The sequence below is a fragment of the Coregonus lavaretus genome (genome assembly GCF_964263955.1).
Source record: "Coregonus lavaretus genome assembly, chromosome: 8".
NCBI classification, from domain to species: domain Eukaryota; kingdom Metazoa; phylum Chordata; class Actinopteri; order Salmoniformes; family Salmonidae; genus Coregonus; species Coregonus lavaretus.
This window is the reverse complement of record NC_139995.1, coordinates 17,913,116-17,926,753: the sequence shown is the minus strand read 5'-3', so window position 1 is coordinate 17,926,753 and position 13,638 is coordinate 17,913,116. Positions and strand designations below refer to the sequence as shown.

The following is a 13,638-nucleotide window of genomic DNA, read 5'->3' as shown; positions in this document are numbered from 1 at the left end:
GTGACTGTCTGAGGGAAAGAGAGAGAATGCAGTGCAGTGGGTATTAGAAGGATGTGAGGAAGTTTGCCATTGGTCCGAGAAGCTCGAGCCCCAGGGGAATTATTGTATTGTTACAAACTACAGAAGGTTTTCTCTGTCCTCTTCCTACTCTTAAGCTCCCCAGTAACTCCATTCCTGAGACTTAGGAGGAAGCATGTGGGTCAGTCTGTTAGATGTCTGGCTGCAGAAGGATAGAGGCATTCAGGTTCAATAGTATTGGTTACAGTGTGTTGTTGGCTATACGGTATAGAGGGTGGAGGGCAGAAGGTAAGTCTCTGCTTTTCTAATCCTTGGTCTGTATTGCTAGTACTGTAAAGCATTCTCAACCTTTGATTCTTGAAGTTAGCAGATTACTCTTATATGCTGTATGATAGGAGTTGTTTCAGTCACAGTTGGTCAGATAGATAGAAGTGTTTATTTGCTGAACCACGGATGGATGGCAGTGAGATCTAAGTGAGATATTGTGGAATGAATGAGGCCTGATACTGGGGCCACATGGATTACAGGGTGAGAGAGCGGTGTAAACAGAATAATGCCAGATTAGTTCCCAGTGCTGGGATTAGCATTCTGACATCGTCTGAAGTTAGCCGCAAGGGAGGAGTGTCAACCTCCAGTCCTCAGGGCAGATGGACACTCTTCTACTGTAATTCTGCTCTCCAAATATGTTCTCATAAACACTCTTCTCTACTACTCTACTCAGTCTCTGAGTGTTTTGGAACTGTGGCAGCTGGGACCTTAGGTCTGATCATGTTTTGTCATTTCGCAAATGTTAACCAATTGGTTCACAAGGTGTTTTGAGTCCATGTAATTAATGGGTCACTACTCTTGGGTGTAGGGGTGGGGGGAGGTACTGTGTTATAGTCCAGAGCAGGAGAATACTTAACACACTTACGTAAGAAATGTTTTCCACTCCTCTAACCCAGACAGTAATGAGAAGTCTTCTTAATCTGCCTCAGTCAGAAGTGCAGTGGTAATTGTGTATTTTTAGGAGGTTGGTTTGCACAACACACACTGGAGTTATTGTCTTATGACTTAGAAGGCAGTATTTTGGCTGGCTGGACTAAAAAATGAATAGTCTTTGGAGGGTCAGTGAAATGTTTGGGGAAGAATGCGAGGAATCGGATCACGGTTGTTTTCCCAACTCTATCTGAGCTTGGAATGTAAATTTGTGGAGCATTTTTTGATGGTCACAATTTAGAAGTAACCACAGGCTTGAAGAAGTTTGGAACAATGCTTTGCTTGTTCGGGTGACTGTCATCTGATGTGTGTGTTTTTATCTGCAGTTATCTCTTTAAATCCAAACCCAGATCTCATCATTTCCCTCATTCTCTTTCTATTCCAGGGAGCGCTCTCAGAGATGGCAGCCTTCCCCAGGGTCTAAGGCAGCCATGTTGGTTAAAGTGAACAGCGTCAGTCGGATCCAGCCTGGAGGCCCATCTAGCCCGGACCTGCAGCTCCGCCACCACAACACACACACCCACACCAAGCCCAACGGCCACCAGGCCTTCACCCTCCTCCCCGTCAGCAGCAAGCCCCCGGGGGCCCACGCCTGCTCCACCCACGGCTACAAGACCGCACCCTCCGGCAAGATGGCCACGGACGCCCGGCAGGCCCACCACTTGAGAAAGACCGGCAATGGCAGCTTCTGTCTGGTGTCCTCTGACCCTCCCCAAACCCCAGGCAGTCACAGGTCCCAGCCCAGCACCCCCAGGTCAGTGTCACCACAGTACGCCTCCACACCTCCCCTCTACGACAACCCGGGAAAAGAGTGTCCCATCTATGATGAGCCTCCTGTGGACATGGAGGTGGAGGGGGCTCACCTCCATAATGGGCCTGGTGGTCTATCCCGCCTCACCCCCACACACAGCCTGCAAAAGCCCAGGCTCCCCCAGCACCCTGGCTCATCTCACTCAGAATCCAGGCACAAGAGGAACCCTTCTGCCTCTGACTACAGCCCTGCTGGCCTGGAGTGCATCAAGCACATGGTCGTTGTGGATCCCAAACAGGGCCTCCTGTCCACCTCCCCCTGTCCCACCCGCATCCCCTCCCCCACCCCACGATCAGACCCCCTCTTGGCCCAGCCCCAGTCCCAGCCCCGGGGGCAGCAGAGGGAGCCAGGGACCCTGGAGAAGAAGCAGACATGGCGGGCCCTGGAGGCCAGTGTGTTGAGGGCAGTGGAGGCTCGCTACAGCAGGCAGAGCAGCCAGGCCTCCCAGGACTTCCCCATACCTCCAGGCCCCCAGACCACCGCCACCTACCAGGACTCCGGCTACTCCACTGGCCCCTCTCCGAGCCTGAGGAGGAAGAGCCGGCGGAGGGTGGGGGCCGGTGGCCGGCCTGGCTCAGTGGGCAGCAGCGGAGAGCTGTGTGCCCTTAACGAGAGGCTGATGGCGGAGATGAGGGAGGTGGTGAGCCGCTCCAACACCATGAGGGAGATGAAGGCTGGAGGCCTGGGGGCAGAGATTGGCGAGAGGGGCGCAGTGCCCCGGACACGTTCCCCTGTGGACTCCCTGAGGTGGTATGGAGGAGGAGGAAGGTGTGCGTCGCGAGAAGACATCCCCTCCGCCAGCCGCTCGCTGAGCAGGGTGGGTAATCATGGCAATCCGGCCCTGCCGCCGCTGGAGATGCCTGGTAGGCAGAAGAGGACCTATGAGAAGGTGGACACCTTGGAGAAGAGCATCACCAGTCAGGCCGGCCTCTCCTCACCAGACACCCCCGGACCCCCCTCAGAGGTACGCATACGCTCCAGTGTTTGTCTCTCTCTGTCTGTGAGAGAGAGAGGTGAAATATGGGTAGACCTGGGAAGTCCTGATAAATGGAAAGTTCTGGTTTGTCTGCTTAGTTAAAACTCGGACTAGTGCCTGTTGTTGTGTGGGCGTAGGGCGGCAGGTAGCTTAGTGGTTAAGAGCGTTGTGCCAGTAACTGAAAGGTCGCTGGTTCTAATCCCCGAGCCGACTAGGTGAAAAATCTGTCGATGTGCCCTTAAGCAAGGCACTTAACCCTAATTGCTCCTGTAAGTCGCTCTGGATAAGAGCGTCTGCTAAATAACAAAAATGTAAATGTAAAATGTGTGGTCTGTTTATGTGGAACAGTTTGTTCTTTTTCTTTGGATTCTGTTTTAGTCAAATTGCTGGTGCCTTTCCAGGACTACTTTTATTGCTAGATTACTGAGGACGTCTCTATACCAAGTTAAATACATAAACAAGTTTATAGTGTTGTGTTTATGTCTCCCGTTTTCAGAGGTTAAAAAAAACCGAACAGAGTAAGGACCGATTAGGTCATTAGGCGTATTATATAAGCAGATAAATGTGCTAATGGTAGTTTAACTAGGCAGAGTAATACATACAGATGGGATGGACAGAAGTGATAACTTGCTTGCTGTCAGGAGGTTGAATTATTAGGCTAGTACAGGTGCACATGATTTGTGCAAAGCCTCAGCGCTATGAGACCTACCATTTTATAATCCCAAAGCCCTTTCAACAATGCACTTACTTCACCCACCCCATTCCATATGTCTTTATAAAGAAGTTCCAGTAATCCAATGAAACTATAGAACTAAAAAGTCTGTGGTTCAGTTGAAATTTAAAATAAGTCCTGAAAACAATAAGATAGTATCTGAATGAGAGAAACAGAAGGTGCTGGGAAGGTGTAACGCCTTAAACATTCCAATCAGGAGCATCAGGCTCAGAGGCCCCACTGGTCCAATACATGGTCCAGGCATGGTGCCTGTGAGCGCAGTGCTACCTGTCACCCTCTGACTGTCCTACACCTGGCCAACGCAGCAGGCCCCTGTCCCCCTGTGCCAGCTCTGCCTTGGTATCAGGAGCCCGGGCCAAGCGTGGAAGATCCACAACATGGCTCCCCCTGGTCAGGAAGGAGGGCCACTGTGGCCCAGATGGCACAAGGTTGGCAGGGAGAGCTGGGTACGGTTGGGGTTCAGAGGCTGGTGCCATGAGGGGTTGGTACTGAAGCAATCGCATTTCAACAAATATTGGAAACGAGCCCCTAATCCTGTCCTGAAATGTTCCACAGACCTTCTGTTATATCATGATACACACATATATGCTCGTACAGAATGCACACAAACACTGTTGGTTGTTGACTATACCTCATGAAGCTTTGCCTGCATTTGTCTATCCTTTCAGAAGCAGAACATTTGCTTATTTTCCCCCCTAAAAAACAGTGGTTTAAAGCCAGTACAGAAATGTGATCTGTTTTCACTGTGTAATCTATACAACCCTGAATGTTTGATATTGAAATCTGTTTTAGAGACTTATTTTATTGAACTCTGCTGTTGAATTACCACCATGTCATGGGGCATCTGGAAGCTATCTGTATAAAAGAGAAGAGGAATTATAGAAAGTATAATTCATACTGTAAATGTTCCTTTGCCTAGTTAAACTTGCCCCTGGTTCCATTTGATCTCAAACAGTGACCCATACCACTCATTTAAGACCATTAAGACCATATGACCATAAAGAAGTACTGCCAAACCCAAATCTGGAGATCTACACTATTTGATCAGGAACCATACATATAAGTTCCAGGCTGTCTGGCACACTTTAACCCTATATTATTACATCATAATCAAATGAAAGAGATATGCTGAACGATTTATATTCAGATAGTACATTCCTGCTGTGAATTGGTCTGGGTGTCTTGTTGTTCCTGGATGTTTCTCTGACCAGAGCTGGATTACTGGTTTGGTTTTCACTGTGAGGGGCGGTGACTGTGTACAGGGCTCCGTATAGGCAGAAATCCCACTTGGGATCAGACACAGGATTTGCACATGTAGTCTTAAAGGAGCGGTGGGTCGGGCAGAACAGAGGTAGGGCCTCTCATGTCACTCTATGCTCCTCACCTGCTCCTGACGAAAAGGTCCATTTAAATATTGGGGAATATTATTATTGGGGAATGTATGTGCCGATCCTGCAACAATTCCCACTCGAGCCCTCACACTGCAGAGCAAAGGGAAAGTAGCCTGGTCGACACTGAGGAGACTGCAGCTGTGGACATACATACATACTGCTGCACTGATGCGTTCTCTCTCCCTCTCTTCTCCTCTGTCTTCCCTCTCTCTGTCTCTCCTGAAGGCGGGGACCCTGGAACTGAAGGCTCAGTTGGACAGCAGGAAGAAAGGTATAGTGGATGGCCGAACAGGCTCACTGGGCCCACATCACCAACGCTCCGTCTCCCATGACAACAGAGAGGGAGTAGAAGGAGGAGGAATAGGAGGCTCCTACCACCAGCTCTCTTACGCCACTCTGCGCCCGCCCCCAGACACCTCAGGCATGGCAGACTGGGCCAGCAAGCACCTGAACATGCACACCCAGGGCCTGTTCCGCCGCCGTGTCTCCATCGCCAACATGCTCTCCTGGAACCGCGGCTCCATCAAGAAGCCCATGCTGGTAACCAGCGACCGCGCCGTGAGGAAGGAGGCCTGTGAGATGTTCAAACTGGTCCAGGCCTACATGGGAGACCGGCCCTCACGGCTGGACCGCCGCCACGCCGCCCTGCTCATCGTCACCAAGTGCTGGGGCATGCAGGGCCTGAGGGACGAGCTGTACGTGCAGCTGGTGAGGCAGACCACGGGCAACACCAGCCCTAGGAGCCTGGCTGCAGGCTGGGAGCTGATGGCCGTCAGCCTGGCCTTCTTCGCCCCCTCTCCCAAGTTCCGCTGCTACCTGGAGGGATACATCCAGAGGCACACGGATCCGAGCAGTGACAAGAAACGTGAGTCTCAGACTGAGCAACATGGTGGGTCACCTTTCTCTCTTTCTTTTGTCACTATGTCTGTTTGTCTGTCAGTATCAGCATGACAGGTCTAGCTTGATGTGTGTGAGGATTTGAAGTGGGTTTTACCTCTCCTCTTCTCTCCTGTTTGCTCTTCAAGGATGTTATTTGATTTTCTGAATAGCCTTTTAACCTCTGCCTTATTTCCTGATTTCCAGTGGCTCAGTTCATACTAGACCAGCAGGACATGAAACTGAAGAAGAACTCAAAGTCCAGAAAGAAACGGAAACAGAACACCGATGAAGAGGGTAGGTCTGAGATCACTAAGGCAACATTATAAAGATTTATGTTTAGTTTGGGGAGTGTTTTCCAAAGGAGGAAGTCTGATGGAGAGTGCTGAAGTGAGAGACCAATCATTTATTTATTATTTCCTTATGGGTAAGAAACCATTACAAATCAAACATGGTTCATATCTCACTGCAGATTAAGTATTTGGAGTGAAATTGAATTTTTTATGATTGACTACCATGCCAATATGCAGAACTTCCCTGGTAGATGTATTAAATGTTTTTCAGAAAATACCTGTGGAGGTGGTATGAGAGCTGAATCGATAAGAATTTCTATAGAGATACAATAGGGAGCCATGTTAGTGGGCCCCTCTGGCAGCCCCACATTGTGATTTAGGTAGCCTACTCACTGCACTGACCCCAATAGACGGGTTGCCTGACAACGGCATGAAAATGATGCGTGCGCATCGCAGGGGTAAAAAGGCTGTGTGTTGTTATTATTCTAGATGGTAAAATAGCGAGCAACAATGACAAGAAGCTGCAATATGGGGAATCGTAGGTGGCTCGTTTCAGTTCGTTGTATTGTTATTGATACCATGTCTTGTTTTCACTGATGTCATGTCTATGCTAATATGGCTAAATTTCACTAGCTAGCTAACCAACAACTGTAACGATGTGTTTGAGAGACAACAAATGCTCATTGTACAAATGCATTTATGTTTCCAATAACCATTCGAAGAGGAAATATAGTTTACATGTTGTCAATAATCCTTTGATTCTAAGTCAATCCTGTCTGTTTTGCCCCAAACCTGCACACTCATTAGTTTTGTTGCTATAGGGAAACCCTATCATCAGAGAGGAACCTACCCGTCTTGTGGCAGTGACCACACTGGTGAACCCACACACATTGTACATCAATGACTGTAACATCAACCTATTGTACACACTGGACAACATCAGTGACTCACAGGCCATGAGGAATGGCTACACTTCATGGGAGTGACTCACTGTAGAGGTCTTCAGATAGAGGCTGGAATAATGACTTGAGGGAAAGGGCTATTGCATTGCTCACGATGTGGACCCACCAGCCAACCACAGGGGAAAGCCTCCTCACGAACAGCATAATGAGAGCTGCTGTCTGAATAGACGAGCTGAAATGAAGTGTGGTGTTGTGACCACGGCACAGAGCAGCTGTGAGCTGAGTGGTGGGAGGGAGTCGCGTGTGGGAACTGGAGATCTCTTGTCTGGGCTTTGCCTAGGCAGGGCTTGGAAGGGCTTTTCTTGGGCCTAGGCTGGTCTGCTTGCTTACTTGGGTTTAAACACTTTGCTGAGACTAGGCTGAGGTAGCGTCACTAAACTGATACCTGGGAGAATCTAACAGATATAGGCAGACAGAGTCTGGACCCATTTGTTAACAGGTGTCATCATTACAGTCTCTGCCTTGTGCTCTTAATCTTCTAATGAGTGGTGATTTATCATGGGTTCTGGTAGCGTCGTTGTTTTTGCCTTATCGAAACAACATGTTCATTTGGACCACCGCTGGTGTTCAAACCTGCTCACAGGCTGGGTAAAGAAAATAGCCCAACTCTTGCTTTTCTTCCCCTAATGATTAGTTAATTCAGAGAATCTTGGGGAAAACCGTGTGTTTTCTCTGAGATCAATGGGAAATTATCGTTATGATCTCTGTAATTAGCTGTAATTACAGTCAAACTGGGCCAGATTAACGATGGCTGTGTACATGCATGAGAGTCAGTCACCTGTTTGCTATAAATCCAGGGGCTTTCAGTCTAGAGAACATTCCAGGAAGGATATTTTTCTGTACAAAGTTCTCCATCTGGCCAAGGCTCAGCCACCTGAGAGAGAGTTCTCTGGGAAGGAAGGGAGATAGTTGGGATCCCATGGGTGTGATAGGGAGGCTCTGGGAAGGAAGTGGAGACCTGTTTTTATGTGTAGATTTGCGTTACCACAGTGACAATGGCCTGTAGTATGGATATTATGTGATTCTCTTAGGAAGTGGCTCATACATTTGGAGCATGATTGTTGAGTGCCTTGTTCGATTACTTTTCGAGGCCCAGTCATGATTATTTAATTCCTCAAATGTATCTTATTTCAGAAAAGACACCCAAGTACAGGGAACGGGGCAGACAGATAGAGTTGGGGTGTGTAGGTAGGGGTACTGCTCCCTCCATTGTCCTAAGTGTCTGTCTGATGCATCAGCAGGGACAGGATGTGCTGGCTGGCTGGCTCCATTCTCCCAGCTTTTCTTTCTATACGTGACTGTTGAGACATGTATACTCTGTTCCCCTTATGCCAGAATCACACAGCGAACATGTCTCCCCAATTACTGCCTCGGAAATATCTGACATCTATGGGAACAAATTGCGTGTCCATTTAGTGAGGAATTGTTCAACCCTTTATCTGTTGTTTTGGTTGAAAACTAAGGTTCCTTAGAGGATTGACTCACTGAGCAGATGGATATGTGAAGGTGTGACCTGCAGCTACAATACGAGCGGTATTTCCCATGGTGTTGGGTTACTGAGTCTCATTCCTCAGTGTTACAGTGGCCCTGTCTTCCTTCTCTCTTAACAGGTCTGCCCATCAGCACGTATGCCAAGTTCTGCTATCGCAAACTACAGAAAGTGGCCATAACTGGAGGCAAAAAGGTGATTTGAGAAGTGAGCATGGCAAAGGGGCGGGGAATGACAACAAGGGGGGCAGCCTTGGGAAAATAGTATTTGTCCCAAATACAGAATGCAGTCAAAACACAACCCCACCCTGAATTTCCCTATTTGTTTAATACCCACAGGGGTCCTAACCAATACAGATGTTGATAGAGAGATGAATAATACTAGAAAGATAAACATGGACATTAGTCAGAAACATATTATCATGGATAGACATGGATAGATTCTTAGACAGTCACAGGGCTTAACATAACAGTCTATTTCAGATATAATCTTTGATGTTAACAGTCATAGACATAATCATAGACATAGTCATACATTAACAGTGTAAAATATAGTCCTAGTAGTCACACTCTGAACCTCCCCTGCAGGGTCTTCGTAAGCCCACTCTGGAGGAGATTGACCACAGCCGACGGGCCATCGTGACCCCCTCCCTGTTTGGCAGCTCCCTGGATGAGGTGATGGAGCGCCAGAGTGAACTCTTCCCAGATAGGAAGCTACCCTGGGTACAGGTGCAGCTCTCCCAATACGTCCTGGCACTGGGAGGGGCCCAGGCTGAGGGCATCTTCAGGTGAGACGGATGGACAGGGTCAGCAAATCACCTCATTGGTGTATTCAGCAATGAGGTGTGGGTTTGTGTTGTGTGTTTAGCAGGGTAGCAGTCAAAAAAGGAGATCTAGTGAGGATCTAGACAAATGTATGCCAGCCTTGGTGGGTGGTCTCCTGAAGTAGTACAGTTTAAAGCAAACATTCCCTGTGTAGCCTACAGTACAGAGATAGACAACAGAGCAAACATTGCATACCACTGCTCAAGAGCCCCTGAAGACCAGCAATGTTTAATTTGATACTTTATAAAATGTGTTTACATTTTTGTTTTTGCATGAGGCGATGGGCTTTCAATCACGTTGTTAGAGCTATGCTCATATCTGTGATTGTGTGTAAGTATTTTTATTTGGTCTGTATTTCTGTGGATTATTCAATTCCATTCGATTTTAATTTGTTTGGAGGAGTATTTATTCTCAACATAAACGTTATACCCCACCCACTACAATGTTTCATGAGCGATAAGGAGTTTGGTTATTTTTTTCCTACTCCAACTAATACAGAACAGGCCTATTCGCCATGATTATTATCACGGTCAGTCCCTAAATCCAAACAAATTCCGCAAATTAACAACATGATACTCCCAGTGCCGTTCGAGTCATGATACTGTTTTACCATGTAATAATGGGTTTTCAAGCTATGCCACTGAACATACCTGGAGATTGGTAATAGTGGTGGGTTACAGTTCCCCCTAGTGGCCATGCAGTGTAACTGAATACTGAATTAGAATGCTTGTTCTGTAGGGTGCCTGGAGATATCGATGAAGTCAACGCACTGAAGCTCCAGGTAGACCAATGGCGGATCCCAGAAAACCTCTCAGACCCCAACGTACCTGGTGAGTTAGTCTGTACCTCTGTTATTATCTGTGTGTGTGTGTGCTAGTGTTAACACTGTCCCCATCTCCTCCAGCCTCCCTGATGAAGCTGTGGTATCGTGAGTTGGAGGAGCCTCTCATCCCCATGGCCTTCTACAAGCAGTGTGTCAGTAACTATGACGACCCTGTGGCAGCCATTACTGTTGTCCAGTGTCTGCCTGAGCTCAACAGACTGGTGCTGTGCTACTTCATCCACTTCCTGCAGGTAATAACCACATGACACAGAACACCACAGCTAATACAATACAGTCATACTGACACAACTATTATCATATTCAACCTTGGAGACATGGTCGTTGGTCAGGAAGTTGAAATAGAACAAATCACTACGAACTCACTAATTTGTCCTTAGTCAATCTCAGTTTCAAGATACATACTCTGCCTTCAGTCCCTAATGATTTCTCTCCCTCTCTCCCACACTAATTATCCCCAGGTGTTTGCTCAGCCTGCCAATGTGTCTGTTACTAAGATGGATGTCAATAACCTTGCCATGGTGATGGCCCCAAACTGCCTCCGCTGCCAGTCTGATGACCCACGAATCATCTTTGAGAACACACGCAAGGAGATGTCTTTCCTGCGCATGCTCATTGTTCACCTGGACACCAGTTTCATTGAGGGCGTTGTGTAGGCTGACTCCCTTGACACCACATGTGCCCCAGGGTCACTGAGAGATTCACTCTGCTCTGCTGTATGAAGCCTGCCCCACTCTATTGACCAGTCACAAAGCACCAACACACACACACTGGAAATCATACTGTAACAATACAGGGTTGATCATTTCTGTCTTCAAAGGCAGGGACATAAGAAGATAAGAGAGAACCCCGATGTCTCACCACTGAGTACTGTACGTAACACTGTCACTTGACATTGGACCCATCCTCTGTCCTACTTTCTGACTGCAGAACAATACATCTGTGCCGACTGCATAGGCAACATTGTGTTCTGTGATGGAACCCCACAATTATTGCACCCAAAAAGACTACAAATTACTTTACATCATAGGGACCAGTTTTTATCCAGTTCATTTTGATGACTTATTTTTAAACTGCATGTAAAATCTGATTTTCCTCCTAAATGTATGACTGAATGTGAAGTGCCATTGTTTCGTTGCTGGATATGTGGGCTGTGCAGGAGTCTCATATGGTTTGTACAGGATGGACATTCTCGTCAGGAAACAGACCCAGGATCCCCACCTTATATCTACAAAGAAACCATGTTGCTATTTGGCCTCTTTTATCTGTCTGTCTGTATTTGTATGTGTGTGTCTGTATGTGTTCGAGTTTAGAGACTCAGCCTCCAGTTCTTATTTACAAATTAGAAGAATGAGGAAAACATTTATCTCGTTTAAAAATAAGCTTTCCTGTGATGTTTTTTGTAGTTGTATCAACAAGAGACTGCATCAGTCTCACTGCTATGTTGGTGATTTTATCTGGAGAGAAAAAACTATACCACCACAGCCATTTTGAAATTTCCGACCACAGTAGAGCTATAGTCTATAGTCCGACTACAGTAGAGCCACAGTCTATATTCAGACTACAGTAGAGCTACAGTTTATAGTCAGACTACAGTAGAGCTACAGTCTATTATCAGACTACAGTAGAGCTACAGTCTATAGTCTGACTACAGTAGAGCTACAGTCTATAGTCTGACTACAGTAGAGCTGTAGTCTATAGTCCGACTACAGTAGAGCTGTAGTCTATAGTCCGACTACAGTAGAGCCACAGTCTATAGTCAGACTACAGTAGAGCTACAGTCTATAGTCTGACTACAGTAGAGCTACAGTCTATAGTCCGACTACAGTAGAGCTACAGTCTATAGTCTGACTACAGTAGAGCTACAGTCTATAGTCCGACTACAGTAGAGCTACAGTCTATAGTCCGACTACAGTAGAGCTACAGTCTATAGTCCGACTACAGTAGAGCTACAGTCTATAGTCCGACTACAGTAGAGCTACAGTCTATAGTCCGACTACAGTAGAGCTACAGTCTATAGTCCGACTACAGTAGAGCTACAGTCTATATTCAGACTACAGTAGAGCTACAGTCTATAGTCCGACTACAGTAGAGCTACAGTCTATATTCAAACTACAGTAGAGCTACAGTCTATAGTCCGACTACAGTAGAGCTACAGTCTATAGTCAGACTACAGTAGAGCTACAGTCTATAGTCCGACTACAGTAGAGCTACAGTCTATATTCAGACTACAGTAGAGCTACAGTCTATAGTCCGACTACAGTAGAGCTACAGTCTATAGTCCGACTACAGTAGAGCTACAGTCTATAGTCAGACTACAGTAGAGCCACAGTCAGAGCTTACATTTCAAAGTACAAACTGGAAGCAATAAGACCATGTGTTTTGGAGTTTGTGTTAAATGCCCTTTTTAGTGGTCTGCTCAACAGAGTATGTTCTGCAATAACAACCCTCTGATGTTCAACTGCTGAGGAAGGATGTTATAAATGTATACTGGTACATGTATGTACTGTGTGTATGGGAGATCTATTCGGCAGCAGGTAGCCTAGCAGTTCGAGCTTTGGGCCAGTAACCGGAAAGGTCGCTGGTTCGAATGCCTGAGCCGACTAGGTGAAAATCTGTCTGTGCCTTTGAGCAAGGCACTTAATCCTAATTTGCTCCAGGGGCGCCATACTATTATGGCTGAACCTGTAAAACAACACATTTCACTGCACCAATCCAGTGTGACAATAAAAATAAAACCTATTTTATTTATTTATAGGGGACAATGCACATTAATCAACATCAATATTACAATAATGCAACATCATGTAAATGTGCTGGGGTTAGCCAAAAGCTAATTTGCAGCCGTAGTCCCAGGGCAGGTAAAGGCAATTACACAGCCACAATATAAATACACACTAAAACAATACATTGTTATTTTTTGCAATACACCAATATCTAATTGAAAAGAGGCATAAACAAATGTGTGAAGTACTAGCACTATCCCGTCTCTTCGCCATTGATATTTTGGCTCAGGTGTTCTGTTAAAACGGGTGTAGTGATAACTGCTCTCTGCTTCCCTCGCTAACTGAAAGTCTGATTTTCACGTGTCCAAACTATGATGTAGTAAACTGATGTAGATAAGAGACACTCCCTGGAGGCTATGCTAATGTAAATAATGCTTGTAAATAGTAAGCTCTCTGGCTGTATTTTCAAATGATCCAGGATAAAGGTGAACCTTCCTGATTTTTGTAATTACTCTAATTTCCCTGCTGCAAGCTTGCCTTTGAAAATAGTACTGATTCAACCACTCATTGTGTGTGTGTGTATTATGTGAACATACCCTCTGTTATTCTATGGAATGATTGTTCAAGAAAAATAAAGGTTTGTTTCATTGTAGACTGGTTATCAGCCATTTACTGGATTAAGTGTATAAAAAAGGTATATATTATTGATTGAGCCTATTG

General features: G+C 46.3%; 1 protein-coding gene across 1 annotated transcript in view; it reads left to right on the top strand.

The window, feature by feature from the left end:
- LOC311133959 (rho GTPase-activating protein 39-like) overlaps window positions 1-13,563 on the top strand; it is a gene marked incomplete at its 5' end in the record, with an annotated part of 55,689 nt that extends 42,126 nt beyond the window's left edge. The window contains 8 exon segments of the mRNA XM_084167588.1: window positions 1,382-2,771; window positions 5,133-5,772; window positions 5,991-6,080; window positions 8,649-8,722; window positions 9,115-9,314; window positions 10,090-10,181; window positions 10,256-10,425; window positions 10,654-13,563. Of these exon segments, the coding sequence (XP_084023714.1) occupies window positions 1,382-2,771; window positions 5,133-5,772; window positions 5,991-6,080; window positions 8,649-8,722; window positions 9,115-9,314; window positions 10,090-10,181; window positions 10,256-10,425; window positions 10,654-10,848 (2,851 nt within the window). The 3' untranslated portion in view covers window positions 10,849-13,563.
- Between the last annotated feature and the right edge of the window lie 75 nt (window positions 13,564-13,638).